The following is a 24,873-nucleotide window of genomic DNA, read 5'->3' on the forward strand; positions in this document are numbered from 1 at the left end:
AAATTCCTGTGTTTCCCACTATCTTTATTAGGTGTTTGATTACTTGAGTAATTCTGAGTTTTCTCTACTAAAAGAGATATTTTAAACAATTACACGACTTTCTTTTAATTATTTATTTTAATTGGAGGCTAATTACTTTACAACATTGTAGTGGTTTTTGCCACACACTGACATGAATCAGCCATGGGTGTACATGTGTCTCCCATCCCATCCCTCTGGGTCGTCCCAGGGCATCAGCCCTGAGCACCCATTTCATGCATCCAACCTGGACTGGCGATCTCTTTCACATATGATGATATACATGTTTCAATGCTATGCTCTCAAATCATCCCACCCTCGCCTTCTCCCACAGAGTCCACAAGTCTGTTCTTTACATCTGTGTCTCTTTTGCCGTCTTGCATATAGGGTCATCATTATCATCTTTCTAATAACGCAACTTTCTATATTTACCTTCAAAGTCTTTATCCCCTTGTTTGAATGGATAACTATTACTTCACAGTGAACTATGATCTTATTTGACCAAGTATTTTTAAACCTTTTGGTGTTTTTGACAAACTTCTCCCAAATCAAATTCTAAATGTAATCTTTTTGACCTCAAACTAACTTTGAGCTTTTCCAGAGAGCCCCTGGAACATTTCAAAAGATTTGTTTTCTCTCCTTAGAAAAAGAGAGATGTTAAATTAACTAGGCTTATTTGATACATTAAATTGCATAGGAAGCCCAGTCACATAAAAGGTAATGCTAAGCTTCCTTTGGTTGTATTTCTATAGATATATAAGTATTCTTAAAATGCATATGTCCTGGGATAATGTAATCAGCCATACTTCCAGTTACCATCTTAAAATGTTTATCACAGAATAACTATTTCCTTATCAAATGAACTCTTATCAGATCTTTAACTAAAGTCATTTGTAAGTCTGTCATTTACAGAGAGTTATTGTTTTACTCAGATGCTTTTGCAAAAGTATTTGTTCAAAAGTGCCTTATCTTTCAAGAAATTCATGGAAAGGACTCTGACAAGTACAGGTTAGTGATAACTTTGGTTCATACAACTCAACTGGGTAAACATTTCCAGAACTAATGAAATACTGGGTTCAAGCAGAACAAGAATTAATAACATGAGACTGAATGAACTGAGGAGGATGATTAGAATTTCTTATTTGAAACATTGCTGGTACCTTAATATTTTGTTTTTCCAGATTTGAAATTTGACCTACAACGAGGTAAAGTATACCATTGTAAACAAAGATAAAACATTTTCTCTGATTCTTCCAGAACCCAGAAACTCTTCAGTATTCTTTTTAAGGCAAAATAGCTATTTTACATAAGTTTAGTGAGAATCTGTCATCGTAACAGGGCACAATTGAATACATCGGTATTAATACCAAGGCATTGACTATATTATTATATATGAGAGAGATGTGTATAGACTCAGATATGACCAGACAGCTGAAAATAACTAAGATTCACTTTTGGGAGTCAATAAAGTCCTTTGGAAAAATTGGACTGGTACCAAGATTCCTGGGAACTAAACAGGCAAGTAAAAAAGGTAATTTCCTGGTAGGTCCAGGGAACTCCAGGGTATTTTTTTAGACCTCAATAAGAGGGGAACTCACCCAAAGTTATAGGTATTGCAGGTAAAATTGGATTGTGAGATTTTGGCTACCTGCCTTCAGAGGCTTGGAGAAAGCAATGGCAACCCACTCCAGTGCTCCTGCCTGGAAAATCCGAAGGACGGAGGAACCTGGTAGGCTGCGGTCCATGGGGTCGTGAACAGTTGGACATGACTGAGTGACTTCACTTTCACTTTTCACTTTCATGCACTGGAGAAGGAAATGGCAACCCACTCCAGTGTTCTTGCCTGGAGAATCCCAGGGACGGCCGAGCCTGGTGGGCTGCCGTCTATGGGATCACACAGAGTTGGATATGACTGAAGCGACTTAGCAGCAGCAGCTTCAGAGGCTTAAGAGTTCAACCTGAGGTTCCTTTATAGGAAACAGTTTTTAAAAGAATATAAATGGCCCAGCACTATTCTTGCTGCACTTATGTAATTAATCAGACCAAGTTTAATGAAAACAAATTGGGTTTACTGTTAATGCTCTTTGGTTAAGAGAACAGTGATTATAGAGAAGAAAACTGTATTTCTGTAGATATCAGAGTCTAATCCTGGTAATTGCTTTGGAGGCTTTGTTACATCCCTGTAACCTCGAGTGGATCTTGAATACTTCTAGTTCCCTCAGTTGACTGGTTATGACTCTCCAAAGTACTGTTTCCAATTTCCTCCCACCCTTCTGACTTGGAATCCCAAAGAACAAAGACTGCCTTGTGTCTCCTGGCAAGGGACTCTCCCAGATCTTCCTCGCTAGCCAGATGGGAGCAAACTGCAGGGACCTGAGCCTTGGGTGTTCACGTCACCTGATACTGGGTCCTGTCCACCCACTCAAGATCTCAAAATCGAATTGACTGGGAAGAGAAGCAGCCAATGTTGAGGTACATTACTGGGTAGCCGAACATGCAACCCTCTCTTCTCCGGTGCCTCTCCTCGACTCTGGCACTGACTTGGAAAGAGAACACCGTCACCCGTATCTCCCAAGCTATTGCTTGGGTGTGGGGGTGGAGTCCTTTCAGATTGCTGGATTTCTCATCAGAAACTCTGATCTGTCCATGATGTTAGAAAGCCCTGGTCTGTCTCCCTCCCTCTGTCTAACCACCCCAAACTTGGGGAACTTTCTATCAGGCTCTACACAAATGAGGAGACACATAGCAAGAGTAACCGCCCCCTTCCTTTGGCAGGATTCTGCCTCACTAGTCAAGACAATCTGTGGCACCTGGATTAACTTGTCTGTGGAAACTGAAACTCAGTTACAGAAAAACACTGAACAACCCACTCGGCTTGAAAAGGTGACTTTCAATGGGATCTTTCTTTCTTCTTTTTTTTTTCATTAGTTTGGGAGCACTCCAACTATTGGGAATTATCCTACTTTCCATAGTCATGAGAGTCTCCCTGGAATGCTGTGTTCTTTCAAAGGCTTTGAATTCATGTTTGTAGGCACTGACCCTCAGGTGAATGATCTCCCTCAACGTGGAGTTTCCAAAGAGGAAGAGGATGCCTGACTTAAAAATGGTGACCCTGAACCCTGTGGCCTGTGAATAGCACACAAGTGATAATCAAAAACCACGGGAACCTCAGGACGGCAGCTGGGAGTCCTGCTAATACCTTAAATTTTGATCACATCTCCCAGTTAAGCTGAGGGTCTGATCAAAAGGGGAGGGGGGTGATTGTTGATAACAGTCCCAAAATGGAATTACTTGTGCTAAGCCCACATCTCTAAATGGAGACCTAACATCTAACCTACCTGCAATTCCAACCTTCCCCAGGAAAGTAACCTTCCCAGTCTGGAACTTCCTAATCAGCACTTGTGGGGAAGTGACCTTGCCTGAAACACTCTGTTCTTTCCTTGTTACTCCCCACTTTCTGCCCATAAAAGTCCTCCATTTCATACAGATCCTCAGAGCTCCTTCCTGCTTGCTAAATAGGATGCTGCTCCATTCATGAATTACTAAAAAAATATAATTAGATCTCTAAATTTACTCAGTTGAATTTTGTGTTTTTAACACTTTCCAAATCCTTTTCTTTTTTTTTTTTTCCACCTAAGGTTATCAGAGTTAGATCAGAGAAACTTTGGGTACTCGAGTTATTGAACTTTTACTCTAGTACAATGAAACAGAAGAAAACTATTTTTCTCTGTGTTTTTTCCCCCCTGTAGGTGAACATTTAGATACTACAGAGATGATATATCACTAAGACACTTACATGGTATGAATATATAGGAATCCCATATCTGGACAAAGATGCCCCGGTAGGATTGCATGCAGTTTCCAGCTCAGTGGCCTTAAGACAAGGTTCATCTTTCCTACCGTCAGTTTTCTCATAGGTAAAGTGGAATAATATCTACTTCATTGGGATTACAGAATTAAATAAGATAATATATTTAAGTTTCCTAGGAAATTATCTGGTGCTAAATCGACTTCAATAAAGTTAGTTTGAATCATATATTTTAAACTAAAAATAAGTTGGAGCAGAAATGTCTGGTTGTCTTTCTTTCTGAGTAAAAAATATTCTGGATGACAGTGTGCTCATCTTAAAGATTCAACTTTCCAGCTCTCCTTACAGCTATAGGAGAGAACGAGAGAGAGGTAAATGGCGTTTTTTGTAAGTCTTTTGGAAAAGTGACTTAATAAAGAAGAGTAAGCAGGCATGGGGTTGTTCTTTCCTCCCCAGAATGTGGCTGTGACTGCTGGGCCCCAGCAGCTATACTGGACTGAGGAGTGCTCTTCAGGATGAGGACCTGGTGCAGTAGATAGTTCCTGGGTCTCAGACATCACACAACTAACTCCTTTCATATGGAGAGACCAACAAACACTTCTGTCTCATTTAAGTCATTGTTTCCAGTCTCTATTACTAGCAGCCAATGCAAATTCTAATTGACATACATGTCAATTCACATTTAGACAATTTCAGAGACATGGCTCCTAGTTTTAAAATAATTTTGTGTATCAAGAAAACAGGGCATCTAATACTAATAGCATCTTAAAATCAAGAAAGCAGACTACTGTTCTTCCAAGCTAGCTACTGAGTCCCTATAGTTTGAGTCCTGCCTCTGCTGGGGAAATACAGAACTTAACAAACAGTAGGTCCACAAGAAACCACATTTGTTGAATTAACGGTGACTTATCAAAGTGATCTATGAACTGTATTTTCAAAGCTTTATGATTAATTAGTTTCTGATAGATTTTAATTTGCCAGCACAGTGAAAAGATTCCTCCCATGGACACACTACCTCCCACGACCTACACAGAAAGCAATTCCTCCTGAAGAACTGAGGGCTGACTGAACTGCTTCTGCTCAAGAAATGATAGAGGAACCGAGACCCAGCATTACCAGGAACCTAGAAGGGTGGGTGGGAGGGATGTATGCTTATGGCTATTCACATTGTTGTATAGCAGAAACCAACAAAACATTGTAAGGCAATTATCTTCCAATTAAAAAGAAAACTAGGATCCACCTCTGACACTGTGGTCTACAGTAGGAAGGATACCCCTCAGAGCCCTGTGCACAGACCTGCCCACCTTGGGACACATGGAAAAAAAAACAGTGATTTAAAGGACACTTAGACCATTTACTAACCCTAAGCCATCTGCCAAACATGTGGGGCAACTGCTGGAACTCTTTCCAAATTGGAAAGGAGACAGTAAAACTGTCACTATTTGCAGATCATATGATACTATACATAGAAAACCCTAAAGATACGGTGCAAAAACTATTAGAGCTAATATAAAGTTGCAGGATACAAAATTGATATGCAGAAATACAGTGCATTTTGTATTCTAATAATGAACTGTTGTAAAGAAAAGGCATAACGATCCTGTTTACAGTTGCATAAAAAAAGAATCAAATACCTAGGGATTAATTCAAGAGCTGGAAGACCTGTATTCTAAAAACTAAAAGACACTGATGTAGGAGAATCAAGATGATACAAAGAAAATGTGGAAAATACCCTGTGTTCATGGATTGAAAGAATTAGTATTGTTAAAATGTCCTTACTACTGAAAACCATCTTAAAGATTTAATGTAGTATCTATTATAATACCCATGACATTTTTCACAGAACTAGAACAAATAATCCTAAAATTTGTATGGAATCACAAAAAAATTCACATAAACAAAGCAGTCTTTGACTGCTTCAAATCCTCATTGTTATAGTAGTTAAAACCAAATTCTAAACAATAAGGAAGCAGACAAAATCCAGAAGTAAGGCCCTTTTCCCAAATGACTACATTCTAAACTTACCCAGAGGAAATCATTATTCATGTAAATTGCTGCTTTTTACACTCACCTGTGGCATCTGGTTATTTTGTTTGACATAGAAGATTTAAATAAATCAGGACTATTAGGTACAAAACAGGCTACAAGGATGTATTGTACAACATGGGAAATCTAAATATTTTATAGTAACTATAAATAACTATAAATAGAGTACAGTCTTGGAAAATTGCAAATCCCTGAATTGTACACCTATAACTTATAGTACTGCACAGTAATTATACACCAGCAAAAATTAAATTTAAAAATCAAGGTGTGTCAAAACAACTGAGGGTCCTTCACAAAGTGTAATGTAAGTTTGCCTCCCCTTCCCCACCATCTCTTATCTCTAAAAGAGCTTAATTCCTTGAAATCTAGTGAGACAGTCATTTTTACATTTTATGTGTACATTCTCTAATGTTTTTTCTCATGCATTCACTGCTCTGGTTTTGGTAAAGCAGTCCATAGGCTTGGAATTTTAAGAGCATTTCCTATAACAAGGAAAAATGCAAATAACCCCTGAGAACTGACAATCAGAGACAGAAATATGCCTGTTTTCTACGGAATGGACTTCATGGTAGCCTTCTCTGTAAGATATGAAAACAACAATCAAACAAATATGTAAAAACAGCTGGTGGGAAGCTGCTGGCCAGCACAGGGAGCTCTGCCCGTGCTCTGTGATGACCTCGAGGGCTGGGAGGGGGGTATATGGATACATATGGCTGATTCACTCCATGGTACAGCCGAAACTAACATGACATTGTAAAGCAAGTTACATCCCAACAAAAGACAGCAGGGAAAGGTGCCAAGTGAAATTTGATTTCCTAGAAGCCTGGTCTGAGGTGCATTTAACATTTTGAGAAAAGCCTCACAATATTTCAAGAGGAAAAGTGAGATTAAGTAACCCCCAGGGAGCACAGCAAATGTAGAACACAGACCAAGAGAGCTGGGCAGAGGTCTTTATTTTGTCTTTCAGTAAAATATCTGCACCACCCCAGACCAACAGATATTTCTGATCTCCAGGAGGAACCGTCTAGCAGGAAACCTCTGTAGCCCTCATTACCAGGAATCCCAAAGTCCTTCCTGCTGTAAAACATAAGCCTACTTAAACAGCTTATCACAACCCTTTCTTCCTTCATGCCTTCTTATAGCCCCTACACTTCTGTTGCCCAAGACCTTTACTGCCTATTCAAATTCTAATTTCTAGTTTTTCTCAGCTCTGGTACTTAAACGTCAGCATTCGGCAATTAATATTACTTACCACCATTAGAAGTATCATTGTCATCTCTTTGAAAGTGAAAGTGAAGCTGCTCAGTCATGAGCAACCCCATGGACTGTAGCCTACCAGGCTCCTCTGTCCATGGAATGGTCCAGGCAAGGGTACTGGAGTGGGTTGCCATTTCCTTCTCCAGGGGATCTTCCCAACCCAGGGATTGAACCTGGGTCTCCCGAATTGCAGGCAGACGCTTTACCATCTGAGCCACCAGGGAAGCCACAAAAGAAGTTGCTTGCGTGCCAAAACCCGGGATTGAACCAGGGACCTTTAGATCTTCAGTCTAACACTCTCCCAGCTGAGTTATTTCAGTTCCGCAGAGTATGAAATTCTCTAGGTCAGGGACTGATATCCTTCACAACTTCAAGTACAGTATGTGATCACTGAGTGCTTTCTCATGGTCTGGGTTTCCGTTTTAGCTAAGTACATTTATCCATCTATTCCCTAATTAAACACTTGAGAGTCTACTGGCAGCTGGAGAAGTGGTGATGAAATCCCTAAGTGACCGTCCACATTTACTGGCTGATTCCCAGTTTCCCCACTAACACTTCTGTGGCTGGAGGCAGAAGATGCTACTTACACTAAGGTAGTACATTATCATCAAGGCTTGAAATAGAACAAGAGAAAAACTTCCTCATTTTCTTTGGATCTTAACCACACAGCTCCCCACGGGTCTGCTTATTATTCTTGGCTACATGCAACACAATTCTAGGCTATACACATGGGGACAGGGTCAAGTACAGTAGAAAAATAGAAAACCACAGTGTTTATATGGATGACTGATCTGCAGGGATGTTCATTTCAGTGTTATTTAAATCAGAACAGAATTTAGAAATAGCCAAATGAGATAAATCACATTGCAGAAGGATATCTACAGATGTCAGGAAATGTACAGAGTGTTAAAAGTCCTAGTTACAGAGCAGGAGGTATTTACACTAACTGGTTATTTTTAATGTTATAAATCCAATGGGGGGGGCGAAATCTAGAAGGATAAACTTCAACATAGTATTGGCGAGTATACCCAAGTAATGGGATATATATGATTTTCTTTGAGCATATAAGCAAATTTTCTAAAATGATCCTGAATAACTTTTAAGTTAGAAAAAAAGTTATTTTTTTTTTAAATTTTAAAGAAAAAGCAGATCAGGAGGAACATTCTCCCAAAGAGGCACTTTTGACAAAATTCACAGTTTTACCTGACTGCTCAGTTCCTGATAAAGTGTGCTCTAAAGGATGACCTTCTACTGGCCTTATAAAGGGAAATAACAGTACACACACATTTTGATCCATTTTTCCAAATTTTGTCTCCTGAAATATACGTACGGTAGATGAACAGATGTCACACCTTTTCCCTTTCACAAAGCACTACTTTGTTAAGCAAGTCACACACTGCTTAGAATCCTTGTTATATAAGTTAAACTGAATTCTAAAAAGCAAGCAAGTAAAACCAGAAGTAAGGCTCTTTCCCCAGTCAACTGCATTAGAAAACGCAAGTTTCTTGCATTTTTCCAAACAAGAAAACTTGTTTCTTTCCAAACAAGTTTCTTCCCCTCTAAACAACTGTGAAAGACTTGCTTAGATGGATGGAAGCTGGACTCAAAGAAGAAATACATGGAGTGAGCGCCCCACGTCTCCTGCTCTGCAGGAGCTCCCAGACTTACTGGCTGAGGATGTAGAGATGAAGGACTATCTGGGCAGAAGCCTTACCTTGGTCTGGAATGTGCAGAACATATGCGTTAAGAACGGATGCTCCCAGGCCAAGGAGAGGACCCTCTTCTCTACCATTGTGCACTCCACGTCATCGTCCATCAAAACCACATCTTTCTTTAAGGCTTTTATTGCGAAAAATTGATTGGTTTTCTTGAACTCTGCTAGGAAGACCTGGAAGGAAAGAGAAGAAACAGCGTTACTTTAGAATTTGAATTGACACTTGATAAAAAAGAGTCATGACATGCTGAGAGAGATGTATTGGGGGAGGAAACAGAATTAATTCTCAATCCTCCTCTATCCCCTTTATGGAGACAAACTGAGTTTTACTGGCGGGGGATGCTACTAACAGCTTCATCCACTCTATCTTTCAAAGGATTTCACAAAATCGGATGCGTTATTCTCAGCCCCTAGAAAGATCCTATTTAAAAAAGTGGAAGCTAGAAAAATCGTACAGATGAACCTATTTGCAAAGCAGAAACAGAGACACAGGTAGAGAACAAATCATGGACATCAAGGGGGATGGATTAGGAGGTTGGGACTGATACACTCACACTACAATGGATAAAACAGATAGCGAATGAGAACCCGCTGTATAGCTGAGGGACCGCTACCCAATGCTCGGACCGAAATGGGAAGGAAATCCAGAGAAGAGGGGATACGTGTAGATGTACAGCAGATACACAACACTGTAAATCAGCTATACGCCAATACAATTTTTTTTAAAAGTGTCCTGTCTGCCCAGGGACCTAAGTTTATTAAAAAAAAAAAATCAGAGAAAAATGTGTATTGAGGAAGCAGCAGCGAGCCATGAAGAGGAAGACTTGACTGCTTTTGAAATAATCAATGAAAATAAGCATAAAACCTTACTCCACACTTTACCCACTTTTTCAAGGCCAAAAAGCATATGTGAGAAATAGAACTGTTCTGATGTACTTAAAGAATGCACAGCGTTTCCTCTGACGGTGCAGACACTAACACTATCTTCAAGACCTACTATGTGTCAGACATTCTGCTACAGGCTTTACGCATGCTATCTAACTTTAGTACTTATTTAATTCTTGGTTCAGAACAGCCTGCAATACAGGTAGTAATAGTAAAAGAAGCCTAGGGTCAAAGGGTAACTTTGTCAAACTCGTGGAGCTACTCAGTGGGAAATCTGACTCCAGAACTGACTTTTCCCGCTCACTTTCAGGCATCTTGTAAGACGGGACCCCAGATGGCACAGAAGGAGGGTTTCCCCAACTTGCGCTCTTGCAGATGATGCGGCCAGACAGCTGAGAGGAGTGGGGACACGGCACGTGGAGACAGAAAGCCGCAGCTCCGGCCTCACTGCACAGACATCTACCAGCTGTGGGAATGTGGGCACACACACGAACCTCCCTGGGCTTCGGTTCCCTAACGTGGGAAAGCCGTAACTGTCACCACACTGCTGACCTACAGGACTCCTGTGAAAAGCAAACAGCGGCTGGGGAAGCGGCCTGAGCATCTAAAATGCTTTCTGAATGACAGTTATTGGAACCTGAAACCAAATGAATGTGTGTAACAAAACAGAAACAGACTCACGGATATAGAGAACAAACCAGTGGTTACCAGTCGGGGGGAGGGCCAAGACAAGGGCATGGGATTGAGAGGTATGAACTACTCTGTGTAAAATAAAGGAGCAACGGGGATATATTGAATCTCACAGCAAACAGAGCCATTATTTTGTAAGAACTTTGGAGCAGAATCTATAAAACTACTGAATCACTGTTACACATCTGAAGCTAATATAATATCGTAAATCAACTATACTTCAAAAAACCCACACATCATTTGTTTCTTTTAAGTGACTTTTGATGACACACCAATAGTGAAAATGCATGTGTCTATGTTTAAAATAATACAGTGCAGACACATAGCTTAGGGGGTAGCTGGATTGATAGAGAGGATAGAGCTTAGATGAGAATTCAGGCATGAAGGCGAAAGTGTGAGTCACTCAGCTGTGTCCAACTCTGTGTGACCCCATGGACGGTGCCCGCCAGGCTCCTCTGTCCACGGAATTCTCCAGGTGAGAATACCAGACTCGGTAGCCATTCCCTTCTCCAGGTGATCTTCCCGACCCAGGGATCGAACCTATGTCTTCTGCATAGCTGACAGATTCTTTACCGTCTGAGCCATCAGGGAAATAATGTGCATAACCCCAGAAAACATGCCATTTATTCTCCTGGGCCTAAAATTGATGGAGAATCAAAATAGAATCCTACCATTTTGGTGAAGAACCATATCTATAGAGAGTGAAAAAAAAAAGAAAAACGACCAAGTTTTGGAGTTCAAGAAGAGGAAATATATTCTGCTTTGGGGATCCCCCCAACTCATTGGGCCCCCACAGTGCAGTCCCCTCTGGGTGCAGGGATCTGGGATTCTGATGGGGAGGAGGTTAGTGCTCTGGTCCCAGAGCCGAGGCTACTGAAGCTCTCAGCTGTCCATTGGGTTATTTACTAAGGCAAGTAGGTTTAACTTAAAGCTATGTTAACTTTGTTGAAAGTAGAAATCTATGCAGAGAACAAAGAAAAACATTTCTATAACAATTAGAACTCCTCTTTTGGTAATTGCTTCTTTCAATAAAACATTTCCCAAACCAGCCTTAAACTAAGAAGTCGAAAAGGCAATCTCCATCTCTATAATGTCCTTTCAATTTTTGGTTTCAGGCTATCATTGCACATTAATTGATGCTACGTTTTAATGAAGACTGGCTGTAAAACTGCCTATTGCACTCAGGATAACACCAAGTGAGCTAGCGATGGTTCGTGCTCTTGTGGAAATGAATTAACAGCTATTGGCTACAGTTGGCAGGGCCGAGTGGGTTTTGCCAAAGGTGATTCCTTGGTATTAAAGCCAACCCCTACTAGCAGCACAAAGGTTGTTTATTATTAAACTGGGTAAGTTTTACAGCCCAAGTCTGGTGAGCAGGTGCTGAGCATAATACTGGCCTTGGTTGCACAAATTCATGGAACAGTAGTCTCTGGCTAAAATTCTCCCAGAAGTCACATCCAATATAAATTAAAAAAAAAACTGAGAATTTCATTAAAACATGAGATATCCTTAATATCCAAGATAACCTAACAGCCGGTATTCCATGACATGCCTCTTTACAATCACTGACTTGAAAATCTTCTCGTCACTGAAAGTTGATTATAATTTCTTAGATTATGTTTTCCTCTTCCTTCTTCTCGCCCTCCATGACAGAGTCCATTTGTTAAGTGAGTGGCAGGAATAATTGAAAGGAGGGACCTCCTCCATGAAACTTTTCCTAAGACACTCAAGTTATTGCTGTAGCTCTGGGCTTCACTGTGTCCCTTACAAACAATTCCATGGACAGGCTCCTCTAGAATCTTCCTGACCCAGTGATCAAACCCAGGTCTCTCGCATTGCAGGCAGATTCTTTACATCTGAGCCACCAGGGGAGTCTTAATAATTCATATACTGAAGTCCTAGACTCCCAGCACCTGAGTGTGACCTTATTTGGAGACAGGTTCTTTACAGAGATAATTATGTTAAGATGAGGTCATGGGGTGGGCCCTGATGCCATAGAACTGGCATCCTCATAAGAAGAGGGAATTGGGACACAGAGGAATGGCCATGTGAGGACACAGGGAGAAGACAGCGTCTACACCTGGGAGAGAGGGAGGCCTCTCCCAGAACTAGGAGAGATACGTTTCTGCTGTGGAAGCTGCCCGCCTCTGTGGTGTTTTATTACAGTAGTCCTAAGCTAAGACAAGACTGAGAAAAAAATCATAAGGAAAGTAAAACCACACTCTGGGTTTAAGAAAGGAGCAAAACAACAACAAAACCACCAATGAAACAAAAATATCTAAGAGACAGGAACTGGCCGGGGCACCTTCCCGCTTCATTGGCGTCCAAAGATACCACACTCAAAAAGCTGGTGGGATGATCACCTTCAAAGTGAGATGGCTGGAACTGCCTTTCCCCACGGAGCAGAGGCTGCTGCTCCCAAGAGCTCCCTGTGCTTAGCCGCTCAGTCGTGTCCGACTCCGACTCTGTGCGACCCCATGGACTGCAGCCCTCCAGGATCCTCTGTCCATGGGGATTCTCCAGGCAAGAATACTGCAGTGGGTAGCCATGGCCTCCTTCAGGGGATCTTCCCAACCCAGGGATCGAACCCAGGTCTCTTGCTTTGCAGGCAGATTCTTTACCGTCTGAGCCCCCAGAGAAGCCCCTGGGTCCCTTTTTATTCAGACATCTCTCCGCCCCCTAACATCCATCACATCACATCACAGTTCCCGCCCAGGAAGCCTCTCTCTGCACACCCATGCCTGGTTTTGGTCCCACCAGTTCAGTTTCGCTGGCCAGAGCTTTGCTTCTCAGTTTCTCTCATCTGGCCCATAGAATCCTACAAACAGTATCGTACCTTGCCAAAACTTCCTTTCCCCAACATTTTGTGCAAGGTGAAATCCTCGATTTTTAGTTTCATATGTAGAGAAGTTCTTTCTTTGTTCGGCTCAGGTTCTGGCCGATGGCATACTTTCTCCATCTCTTCCAAGGGAGACTCCCAGGAGATCCCCTGAGGCTCTGAAAATGATAAGTCAGTGGTTAATAGGAAATAAGGAAGAGCGGAGGGTCATCCTAGCTTTTCTGAGAACCTGCTTTCTTTTTCATATCCTGTTCTGAAGCTTCATCTGCAACAGTTCAGAAAGGGGATCCTGCAGGGCAAAAGGAGCACCTCCTGCCTGGAAGCCTGGCATCTGGCGGGTGGACTGTGTCTCTTTATGGGACAGACTGGGGAAAATGTCAGGTTAGGAAACATTCCAATCAGCAAAAGACCATCTCTGCAGCAGGGATAAGCACTTTGGATGATGCTGAATCACAGGCATATAGGGGTTTTAGCCAAACTGGAGGGAAAATGACTCCCCATTGCTTGCATGGCTTGCAGGCATAATGGCATCAATTTCTGTGACCTACCATGTGGGGAAGAAGAGCCGGAGAGCAGATCATTAAAGACCCGAATGGAATCATTCGCTACAGTCTTCAGGTCAAGATGCTGCCTGTTTTGATTGCCTCTGAGACATGGTCTACCCGGAGACCTTTCCCAAATCTAATCCAAACATTTCTTTAAAAAAATTTACAGACAATTTATTCCTCACCCCATGCCAGAGAAGGTGTACATCAACTTTTCTGGAACCTTCCTCCCACCCTCTTATAACATTTCTTTTCTTGAAATATACCTGACATATCACATTGTGTTAAGTGAACATGCATAACATGTTGCTTGACACATTTATCTACTGTGGTATCACTTGATGGCCCCTCAAAGCACATAATTATCCTATCGTTTTTGTGGTTGGAATTGTGTGTGCGCTCAGTCGTGTCCAACTCTCTGAGACCCCATGGACTGTAGCCTGCCAGGCTTCTCTGTCCATGGAATTTTCCAAGCAGGAATACTGGAGTGGGTTACCATTTCCTTCTCCAGGGGATCTTTCCCATCCAGGGATTGAAGCTGCATCTCTTGCGTCTCCTGCATTGGCAGGAAGACTCTTTACCACTCCAGGTTTGTCTTTACCACTCTAGGTTTGCCTTTCATAGTCTAGGTCCAAGGTAAATAAGTATTTTACAATATATGTTGAAACTATTCAGAATCACATGTATACGTATAGCTGAGTCCCTCTGCTGTTCACCTCAAACTACCACAACATTAACTAATTGGCTACACCTCAATACAAAATGGTTTTGGTGTTAAAAAAACAAAAATTGAAAAAGAATCACACAGTCACGTCCTCTCAAAAAGCACCTTCCAACAGGAGGCTGGATGAACTTCATAATGTCATAAATGTTAAGGATGTTGGCTATTCTTCCCCATTCTAATCTTAAACTTCCCAGTAAAGTCTCCAAGTACAGAATAAGATGGTCTGTGGTATTTCTACCATAGAGCTCTATGGAGGATTTAGTTCTGTAAAACAGTCGGACCATGGCAGGGAATAACATTCTAAAATTCTAAGGAAAAGTTTGCCATTATTTCTTCCAGAGATACCCCATCTTCTACCCCCACCCCAACTTCCCACAACCCCTATCCACTAACAAAGCTTTTCTAGTGGGCTGTATTTTGTTTTTACTTCTAGAAGTAGAAGCCTCTTTGTGGGTGGCTAGGTTGGTCATTTCTAACTAGAAAAGAATCATTTATCAGGCCAGGTAAAGGGAGACTTTAACCCAGAAAGTCTTAGTGAAAATGTTAGTCGCTCAGTTGTGTCCAACTCTTTGTGACCCTGTGGACTGTAGCCCACCAGGCTCCTCTGTCCACGGGATTCTCCAGGCAAGAATACTTGGAGTGGGTAGCCATTCACTTCTCCAGGGGAAGCTTCCCAGCCCAGGGATCAAATCCAGGTCTTCTGCATTGCAGGCAGATTCTTTATCTTCTGAGCCACCAGGGAAGTCCTGGACTCAGGTTAAGGTTAATCAAGATGAGTTACTGACGACAATTCCACTGTGAATAGGGATAGCTACCTTTTTTCCCCGGTCCTGGTACGTATGGCGGCTTCGCTTCACCTTTTATGGAGCATGGGAGACCAATTTCAACTGGACCTTCTCTGAAGATGTGCTCAGAATCTCTTAAGCAGCGAGCCTGTGTGACAAACAAAGAGTCAGACCCCCCGCCCCCCCACCACGGGCGGGACCATGCAGGCTGCTGCCCATGGGCACGAAGCCATTTCAGATCCCTGAATGTGTAGGATACGGAACTGCTCTTCCTCCTCGGCACTCCCCTAGGACCCTATACCCTGCGAACATCTAGTATATTTTAGGAGCCAGCAGAGCATGCTCATTTCCTTCATATTTTCTGGAGGCTCACTGGTTTCTCCCACACTCCCCACAGCGCTCAGTCACAAGTAGGAATCAAAGACCAATGGGTGGAAAAATAGCTCAAGTAGGCAAAGCCAAGTCTTTACGATTTTTTTTTTTTTTTTAAGAGTGGACCATTTTTAAAGTTTTTCTTAAAGTTGTTACAATACTGCTTCTGTTTTATGTTTTGGTTTTTCGGTGAGAGGCATGTGGGATCCTAGCTCCCTGACCAGGTATCAGACTCACACTTCCTGCATTGGAAGGTGAAGTCTTCACCACTGGACCACCAGGGAAGTCCCACAGCCAAGTCTCAAAGAGGGTTTGTTCACAGATGTGAGGATTCAGCATGCAACTGAGTGGAAAGGCAAAGCTGCCTCGGATTCAGTGTTTTGGGGGCATTTTGGAGATGATTCCAGCAAATGTTTTCCCACCAGCTATTACATAGTCATCTTATACAGGTATAAAGTTAGCAATGAATCCTCAATACTTTTAATGAATGCATCTGTTTGTGCCCCTGCTCATTCCATGAAGAATTTAAACTCTTACAAAGATCCACACAAGCGAAATGCATTAAATAAACATCTCAAAGTGGGGATGTGGATGTGAAGATGAAAGCCAGGGTCAAGGCAAGTGCCTGGAAACAGATTCCATGTTGCCCCATACAGTTGCCACAAATCCAAGAGTGAAGGGACTGAAACAGTCCGTGTTGAGTCAAAACTGCAGGGACTCGTCCCTGAAAAGCCATTCCTACCTGCTGAGTGCTCTCAATCATCGCCAGGGCTTCAGCCATCAGCTTCTGGTTTATACCACAAAGGTTGGCCACCTTTGTCTGGCATCTGTGATGCACATTCATGCCACATGCTGAAAGAAGAAGCAACGCTGTGAGCAAGGGCGACAGAATCAACTTCCAGACACCCTGAGCACGAGCTGTTTTGGGTGCAGGTATGTCCAACAGACAACTGGCAAATCCCCAGCACCATCTTCCCCGTAGAGGGAGACACTGAAGACAGATATTAGGGTGGTGCTTTTATGATGCCACCAAGCATCCACCTCTGCTTCACTGAGATATTCATGCACACAGCAGGTGCCTTTTGGCATGATGCTGGGACACGACTCCTGCTTGAGGCAGAGCCAGAGCCTTGTTGATGGCAAGGAAGTCTGCCATCCATTTGTGTGCACAAACTTAGCACAGTGACTGGCCTCCGAAAGGTGCTCACCAAATACAACTTTTCTTCCATCTTTAAAAATGTTATTGAAATATCTAGATGATACTTTAGCTGTCTTTACCTTTAGCTTTCACTAGGTAAACAGACCGTTCACAATAAAACAAAACAGCATTTTCTATGTAACTAAATATAAACCATACGTAGTTGTAAAAAAAACCCATCTGAAGTGAAATCTTTAATATAGTAAAGATGCTACTTATAATGGCCTCTGTCCTCTGAACCTGCCTGATTTACTTGACTCTTCCTGGGCTCCCAGAGGCAGGTTTTATGTTGGGCGACCCCAGCTCCCATTTCCTACCCATGACTGCAAGGCAGAGGGAGGCAGTTAGCAGGGACTGAGCATCTTACTGTTTAAAACTGTACCAGATCTAAGCTCCTCTCTGATGTGCCGTGAAGAAAGGCTCCCTGCCCACCAGGATCAAAATGTCAGAAGCCTGTTACTAACCTAGTAGGTGATAACTGAACCTCTGAGTGCAAACAGTTCCTCTGATGACTAATTTCATGCGAATTTCAGCAGCCAGAGGAAGGAGACAGGATCAGGATTAAGAGGGGACCGTACTTAGGCAGGAGGCTTACAGGAGAGCAAGAAGAAGAGAGAGTGAGGCAGAGATGGAGGGAGACCCAGGGGAGAGAGTGGGAGGTGGAGACGCAGGCAAGGGCATGAGGAGGGAGCCGACAGTACCCCGCCTCACGGGGTTCCAGCAAGAACAGAGAATGACTCAGGGGGAAGGGAGGGAGGGAGGGGAGAGGAGGGGAGAAGAGAGGGAGGGAAAGCAAGGAAGGCCAGAGGATGGGAAATGAAAGAAGAGAATGGAACACAGAAGAAAGAATGTTGGGAAAGAGAGAACACAGCAGGGCGTGGGAGTCATGGAATAATGCCAAGGAATCCTAGTGGAAGTTCTGAGCTCAGAGGCAGAAGTCACTGTTGGGATGATCGTGGCCTCTGCAGGTGGGGTGATGGGCACCAGGGAAGAAAATCCCAATGTTCAAGACCATCAGAATCGAGATGCCATCAGGTGTGGATTTGATTTATTCCTGTCCTGTTTGTCTACTCAGAAACCTTCCAAGTTACCTGTTGCCTATGAACTCCTAAAGACACTCTACACAATGCCAGGCCACCCACCCATGGACCGCTGAGCAGGGGTAGACAGGAAAGTGTGTGGTGGTCCCCTGGACAGCAGAGGTTTCTCTGGTTCAGATGAATTTTGACTACCTGTGGGTTTGCCTTCAGCAATGAGCTGAAAAACCTAACATCTCCTGCCTTCCTTAAGATGTCACTCCAGGCTCCACCAGACCCACAGATACACCTGGGATGTGGATAAGGAGGCAGCTAAGGGTGATCTTCCTGCTTAGGTCAGCCCCCTTTATCACTTAAAAGATCCAACACACATTAGCCAGTGGCATAAGTTAAAATGGGGTCACCCACAAAAAATAAAGTGGCTTCTATGTTTAATCAGTGGGCTTCCCAGGTGGCGCTAGTGGTGAAGAACCTGCCTGCCAATGCAGGAGATTTAAGAGACATGGGTTCTATCCCTGGGTCGGGAAGATCTCCTGGAGGAGGGCAGAAGAACCCACTGTAGTATTCTTGCCTAGAGATTCCCACGGACAGAGGAGCCTGGCATGCACCCATCCATGGGGTTGCAAAGAGTCAGATATGACTAAAGTGACTCAGCAAACATGCATGTTTAACCAATATCCTAGGATAAACCATAATGGGAAAGAGTGTTAAAAAATGCATATAAATGTATGCACATTATATAATGTGCACATATATATATATATATAATTGAATCATTTTGCTGTATAACAGTAATTAACAAAACACTGTACATCAACTATACTCCAATAAAAATTTTTTTTAATTGAGAATAAAATGCTCCCTGCTGAGTGCGACACTTTGAACACGTTACTTAGGCTCTGTCCCCTCTCAGCCACCACTCCAAAGGTAGAAGGGCTCTGATAGTTTTTGTTGGAATTTTTCCTCCCTACCCCCTAATCCTGGTGAAATGGCATCTCAGTTTCTAAAGGTTATTGCCTTAGCAACCTGGGCTTTTAGAGCAAGAAAGCTGTCTGGCTTTTTCTCTGGGTCAGGCTGAATAACTGGATGGGTAAAGGGGAGTGAGCTCGGGCTCTGTGGTCAGGTCACCTGGAGGAGCCATCCTCTCAGAGCCAGGCCGCTCCGTGTGCAGGCTTCCCTGGTGGCTCAGATGGTAAACAGTCTGCCTGCAATGCAGGAGACCTGGGTTCAACCCCTGACTCAGGAAGATCCTCTGGAGAAGGGAATGGCTACCTACTCCACTCTCCTTGTCTTGGAGAATTCCATGACAGAGAAGCCTGGTAGGCTACAGCCATGGGGTCACAAAGAACCGGACCTGACTCAGTGCCTGACACTTCCAACACTTAACCTGTGCAGCTGGAGTTCACAGCACGCTTTGGGGACAGGCGTGCCAGCTTCATGAGCCAGGGAATATTTCCGTACAGCACTTTTCAGCAGCCCAGCAGATGTGCCAGGCTCATTCCTCGATGGGGCTACAGACAGAATGGTCCTTGCTGGTTCCAGGGAGAGGGGCAGGGGCATGGCCAGAGCTGCCAGAGTCAGGAAGGGACAGGCCAGGGCAGAGCACCAGTCAGGGGACCATGCCGCCTCCCTGCTCCCCAGGACTGGGTGCTCAGAAGGCATCAGGCGAGCGGCCTGGACACGGGACCTGAATGACTGTGCACTTCTCTGGGATTTAAGACACAGGCTGGAGGCAGGTGGAAGGGAAAGAACAGCAGTGACTTGTTATCCAGGAACTTCTCGTTCAGGACCACGGGGCTCTTCGGGCTGGCTGAACAAGCGAGTCATCTCCACCTTCCCTCCCTCCCTCGTCCTCTCATCAAAGCTGCAAATCCACCCCCTGGAGGTTCTGTCAGTGGGGACCCCAAGCACCTTTTGCGTGGGACTCACCGTCACACTTGAGCCCTTGCCTGGCCAGGCCCCATAGCAGGGTCCCACAGTGCTCACAGAAGGTTGGGCTCTTGTAATTGTAGACCTTAAATCTGTGCGGCATGTCGATTTTGAACCTCTCCTTGTGGAACTGAAAGGGAACAAGAGAGTGTGATGGTTCATGTGTCCCTGGGTTCCCCACTTTTCATTTCTTTAGCAGAGACTTTTGTAGAATGAACAGAATAATAAAAACATTGCAATGATGTGGTTTGGATGTCATGATTTTTACTTGTCAAGCCTTATAGTCACGTCCAATGAAGACAGGAAGCCATTAGCTGTTCTGGGTCAAGGGCACGAGATACTCATATCAGGTAACCTGAAGATAGCTGAAGTCAGCTGCCTTTGGGCAGATGGGCTAATATTTCAGGAAGGAGACCAGAGTTATTTGTTTAAATGGGAGTTATATCAATGGACTTCTCTTCCTAATTTAATATAAATATTTCCTTTTCTCTTTCAACCTAGAACTAGTGCCTTCACCTTTGGAAGATATTATATAATGCCTCCTCTAGAGGCATCGGTTTATTAGTGTGAGGAGTGGGAAGACTTCTCACACTTGTTATATGTGAACAGAAGAGACAAGCATAGAGAACAGTCCTGCCAGGTGCTGTGACAAATATGTCACCTGTGTTGTCTTTTACACGTGTGATATCTCATACAATCCTCAAAATATCTCATCTGAAGCAGCCTCTGTTAGGATTCTGATTTGACCTATGGGGCGATTAAACACAGAGATGGCGAAACACTGGTTTTGGGTCTCAGTAACAATCATCACTGAAGAGGAAAGCGTTTTAGGGATATTGACATGCAAGGGAAAATGTAAGAACTGTGCATCATGGACAAGAATTAGGGAGTTGTTGGACTTCCCTGGTGGTACGGTGGATAAAAATCCATCTGCCAGTGCAGGGAACATGGGTTTGATTCCTGGTCTGGGAAGATTCCACACACTGTGGAGCAACAAAGCCCATGCACCCCAGCTACTGAAACCTGCAAGCCTAGAGACCACGCTCTGCCATAAGAAAACCCACCGCAATGAGAAGCCCCGAGCACCGCAACTAGAGAGTAGCCCCTGCTCTCAGAAACGAGAGAAAGCCCACACGCAGCAACAAAGACCCAGTGCAACCAAAAAGAAAAGAATGTTTTAAAAAGTCCTTTAAAAAAGAGTTAGTGGGCTTTTGTTAAAGGTAATGTCAGGATGAAACCATCATATTTCAGATAGGCGAATCTAGGTCCGTACCATAGTTTCTCGGCTGTTGATAGCTGATCCTGTGCACTTTGCTATTACTTTATCGATACACTTCTTGTGAATTGCTGCATTACATTCTGAAAAGAAATAACTACAGCTTGAGATTTTCAGAAGTTAAGCGACAACTAAAGAAAAGGAATGATGCTAGTACAACAGAAATCCTTCTTACTTACGTTGACACTGGTAGCCTTGTTTGTTCAGACCCCTGCAATAAAGCACATGTTTGAATATGTACATGGACTTTAGCGTCAACTGTAGTACCAAAAACAAAACTATTTAAAAGATGAACAAGCTCTCATAGCTTCCTACTCTCACAGAGCATTTTCTGAGCAGCAGCCCTGGTCTGCTATTAGGCAAGAGTGTTAATGTGTGCTCTTATTTTGACCTGCTTTGTGAAAAGTCTGAACATTCAATAAATGAGGAGTTGTTCATTTCCCTTTCATTTGCATATTTTCCAAACAAACATGCAGACCAAAAAATGCCCAACCAAAAATGGATCACAGGCTCCTAAGTAGCAAATTTCCATGTCTACACTTAAAAATTTTCACTGTCTTACTAAGTTCAGTACAGATAAGCAAAGATATCCATATAACACTTTATTTCCTCTTTCTGAGTATCTGTGAACATTTGCAGCTAATAAATTCTCAACCTTAAGACGGATTCTGTTAACATTCACTATTAGAAAGGAAGGCAATCATTAGATGAAGACAGTTGATGGAAACCCACCAAAAGTCTATCTGACCTTTGGATACCCTGGTTAAGCCAGAAGTTGTGCATTAACAGATCCTGCAAGAACCCAAAGGAGAGAAGACCCCAAAATAGTGGGGGAAGCTGAAACAAAAGATAGGAGTCATTTTGAGTCTCCAGTCTACCGTAGCCTTCGCTGTTGTGGTTACTGAGGCTTGAACCAATCTCTGTTCGAGGGCTGTTAAGACACCCAAGAGCCTTGTAAACATAGAAACCCATCAGCTCCAATGGGCAAGTGTTGCCTTCTGTAGACATTTAGTTAGCAGCACAGTTGGGTTGTTGAGCTGGTGGCAGTTTTGACTATAAAATTGTGCTTACAATAAAGATCTCTCCCTCTTCTGTCCCTCCCCACTCACCCCCAGAAGCTTCCCATTTAATTGGAAACCAAAGTTTCCTTGAAATCTTTCCTAAGGGAGCTGGATTCCTGGTGCTATAGGAGCTTTATTATGAAAATATTCTCTAGAATCACACCGTTTGAGCCTCCTCAATCCAGGTGAGGCCACTGGAAACTCTCAGGTAGGACCTATTCCCGTACACTCCCCCAAGGTGGAACATGCCAGGCCTGGTGGGTTAAGAAGATGCATCATGGGACTTAAACACCGGTGGTACAGTGTTTAAGAATCCGCCATGCAATGCAGGGGATGGGGGTTCAGTCCTTGCTCAGGGGTCTAAGATCCCACAGGCCTCAGAACAACTAAGCCTGCACTCTGAAGCCTGTGTGCCATAACTAAGACCCAACACAGCCAAATAAATAAACAAATTTTAAAAAAAAGACGTGACCCAAGGCATAACCTGAAGGTTGGTGTCACAGGCGAGTTACCATACCAGACAAATTCATGGCAGACAGAGCAAAACGTGGGCTGTGGGAAGAAGGTGGCCGTGAACTCATGGCACTTGACGTGGTGGACTTTGGCCTGCTTGATGGCGCCTCGGCGGTGATGCAGAGCGAAGAAGCCGTCGGCCTCGAATTCGTTCATGTCCTTTGTGTCTGCAGGAAGAGGGCAGTGACAGTGACCTTCTGTGATATGGCTGTCACAGCTGGGGGCGACCAGGGTGGGGGGAAATGGGGAAGGGGCAGAGATGGATGAGGGACCAGACAAGCATTGAGACCATTAACGCCCCAAGTACTGGGTTGGGCTAAAAGCCTATTTGGATTTTTTCCAAAAGATGTTATGGACATTTTGGCCAACCCAGTATTTCTAAAGTTTGGTACAATGAGAAGTGTCTTTCCTTATTTCCGTAACAGGATTATCAGAGGGTGTACTGTTACAGGATTGGAACAATGAGGCTGGATTCTTGGCTCAATCCTTCCATCCTCTTTCACGACACTGAGCTATATCCTTTCTCAATTTTTAAAACCAGAAGTTGGAATGTTTAAGGTATTTATTGACCTCTCCTCATCACTGTCAGTGATGAATCAGCCAGAAAAGGCAGGAAGTGGCAAATACTTTGCCTGTAATTCTAAAGAATAATGTGGTACTGACAGTAAGTTGGAAACTATATATATATATATATATATATATATATACACATATATATATATATACACACACACATATATATATATATATTTTTTTTAGGTCCCCCCAAATTTTATATCTAGTTGTTTATGGACAAAAAAAAAAAAAAAAAGACAAGCAGGAGCTGGCCAGATTTCTGAAGGCAAAAGAGCTTTGGGAAGTTGTTGGTTCCTGAAGCCCACAGGAATCAGATGCAGCAGCCATAAACTATACAGGTCAATGTAGAAAGGACCAGAAATGAACCGATGAGTGCAATTAAAAAATGTCTAGGTAATCCTTGATGGTACCTAGTCACCTACATCAAAGCCTCACATTCACAGTTCTTCAGTTTACCCTGGGCTCTGGATGCTGGTAAAGGTACTCTGCGTAGTAACTGTCCCCAGCACCCACAGTTTCCCAAAAGGCTGGAGGAATTCTGAGAAATACCAGTGAGAATATTAGCCGTGACTGAAGCCCAGGTCCCCCAACCAAAATACACAACAGCAAGGTAGATATGATTAAACAGTACAAGGGAACCTCCAGCATGCAAGAAAGAGTGACAGGGTAAAGGAGACGGAAAGAACAAAACTGTCATCATCGCTAGAATAAGGGTAACGAATTTAATGATGCTAGTTCCTACAACTGCGATTTTAAGTAGATCCTTGGATTACTTGTTATACTTATTTTTAAAATACAAAAGATGGAGGTTTGGTGAGAATAAGGCGCTCATGTTTCACAAATGAAGAGAGTTAACAATATCTAAACCACATTGTTTCCCTTTGGGCTAAGCCATGGCAATGGCTGGACAACACCCTCCGGGCAATTGATCCTGCCAGAGGACCTTAATTTCCCCACCCCTTTGCACGGCCAGGCTGGAAACACACTGGGTGGACAACGAGGCAGGGGGAGAGTCACGGAGGTGGAGACCCTCCTCCACGATCCAGCCTAGTGCCAGCTCTCCTTTCAAGACCGGAGTCTTCTCTACAAGAGTCCACAGGTCAGTTTTATGGAAACCCCAAACTCTCAGATAAAAAGTCACTTCGCTCTACACCTGAAACTTTCACGGCATTGCATCAACTCTACTCCAAAGAAAATAATCATAAAGCATTCCTGGAAAAGAGTTCCTTACAGGGCTTAGTACTTTGCCTAATACTTCAAGGTTAGGCGATGTAGGTCTTTTTTTTTTCAGGAACTGGGCTGGAAATAAATTAGGCTTGGTGAATTAGGGGTTAGATTTAGGGTCACCGAGGCAACTGCTTTCTCCCATAGGTTCTGGTTTAAGTGTAGAGATCTATTTACAACTCGGGACGGGCACAGGGGGCCATTTGTCCGGAAGCTCTGACTCATTTCTATTTTGGTGCTGATGAAATAAAAGGAAATAAAGTATAAAATTACTTTTGAACTCAGGGAGGGAGGTGAATTATTCTGGGAACCCTATTCATATTACTGTGAAAAATATACAAATATAATCATGTAAAAATTATATGGTGGTGGTGTA

The 24,873-nt window shown here is 43.2% G+C and overlaps 1 protein-coding gene and 1 non-coding gene across 7 annotated transcripts in view; both read right to left on the minus strand.

The window, feature by feature from the left end:
- Positions 1–24,873, minus strand: part of PRKCQ (protein kinase C theta) — a 141,554-nt gene that overhangs the window by 46,472 nt on the left and 70,209 nt on the right. For all 6 annotated transcript variants that reach the window (XM_065920948.1, XM_065920945.1, XM_065920946.1 and 3 more), the window contains exons 5-12: positions 22,702–22,864; positions 21,303–21,334; positions 21,121–21,206; positions 19,848–19,977; positions 16,426–16,535; positions 15,342–15,459; positions 13,255–13,415; positions 8,844–9,017 (exon numbers count right to left, since the gene is read on the minus strand). In XM_065920948.1, coding sequence (XP_065777020.1) covers positions 8,844–9,017; positions 13,255–13,415; positions 15,342–15,459; positions 16,426–16,535; positions 19,848–19,977; positions 21,121–21,206; positions 21,303–21,334; positions 22,702–22,864 — 974 coding nt within the window. The remainder of the gene's footprint in view (positions 1–8,843; positions 9,018–13,254; positions 13,416–15,341; positions 15,460–16,425; positions 16,536–19,847; positions 19,978–21,120; positions 21,207–21,302; positions 21,335–22,701; positions 22,865–24,873) is intronic.
- Positions 7,377–7,449, minus strand: TRNAF-GAA (transfer RNA phenylalanine (anticodon GAA)). Its single transcript has one exon. It is a non-coding gene; the product is annotated as a tRNA-Phe (tRNA).

The sequence above is a fragment of the Muntiacus reevesi genome, chromosome 2, assembly GCF_963930625.1.
Source record: "Muntiacus reevesi chromosome 2, mMunRee1.1, whole genome shotgun sequence".
NCBI classification, from domain to species: Eukaryota; Metazoa; Chordata; class Mammalia; order Artiodactyla; family Cervidae; genus Muntiacus; species Muntiacus reevesi.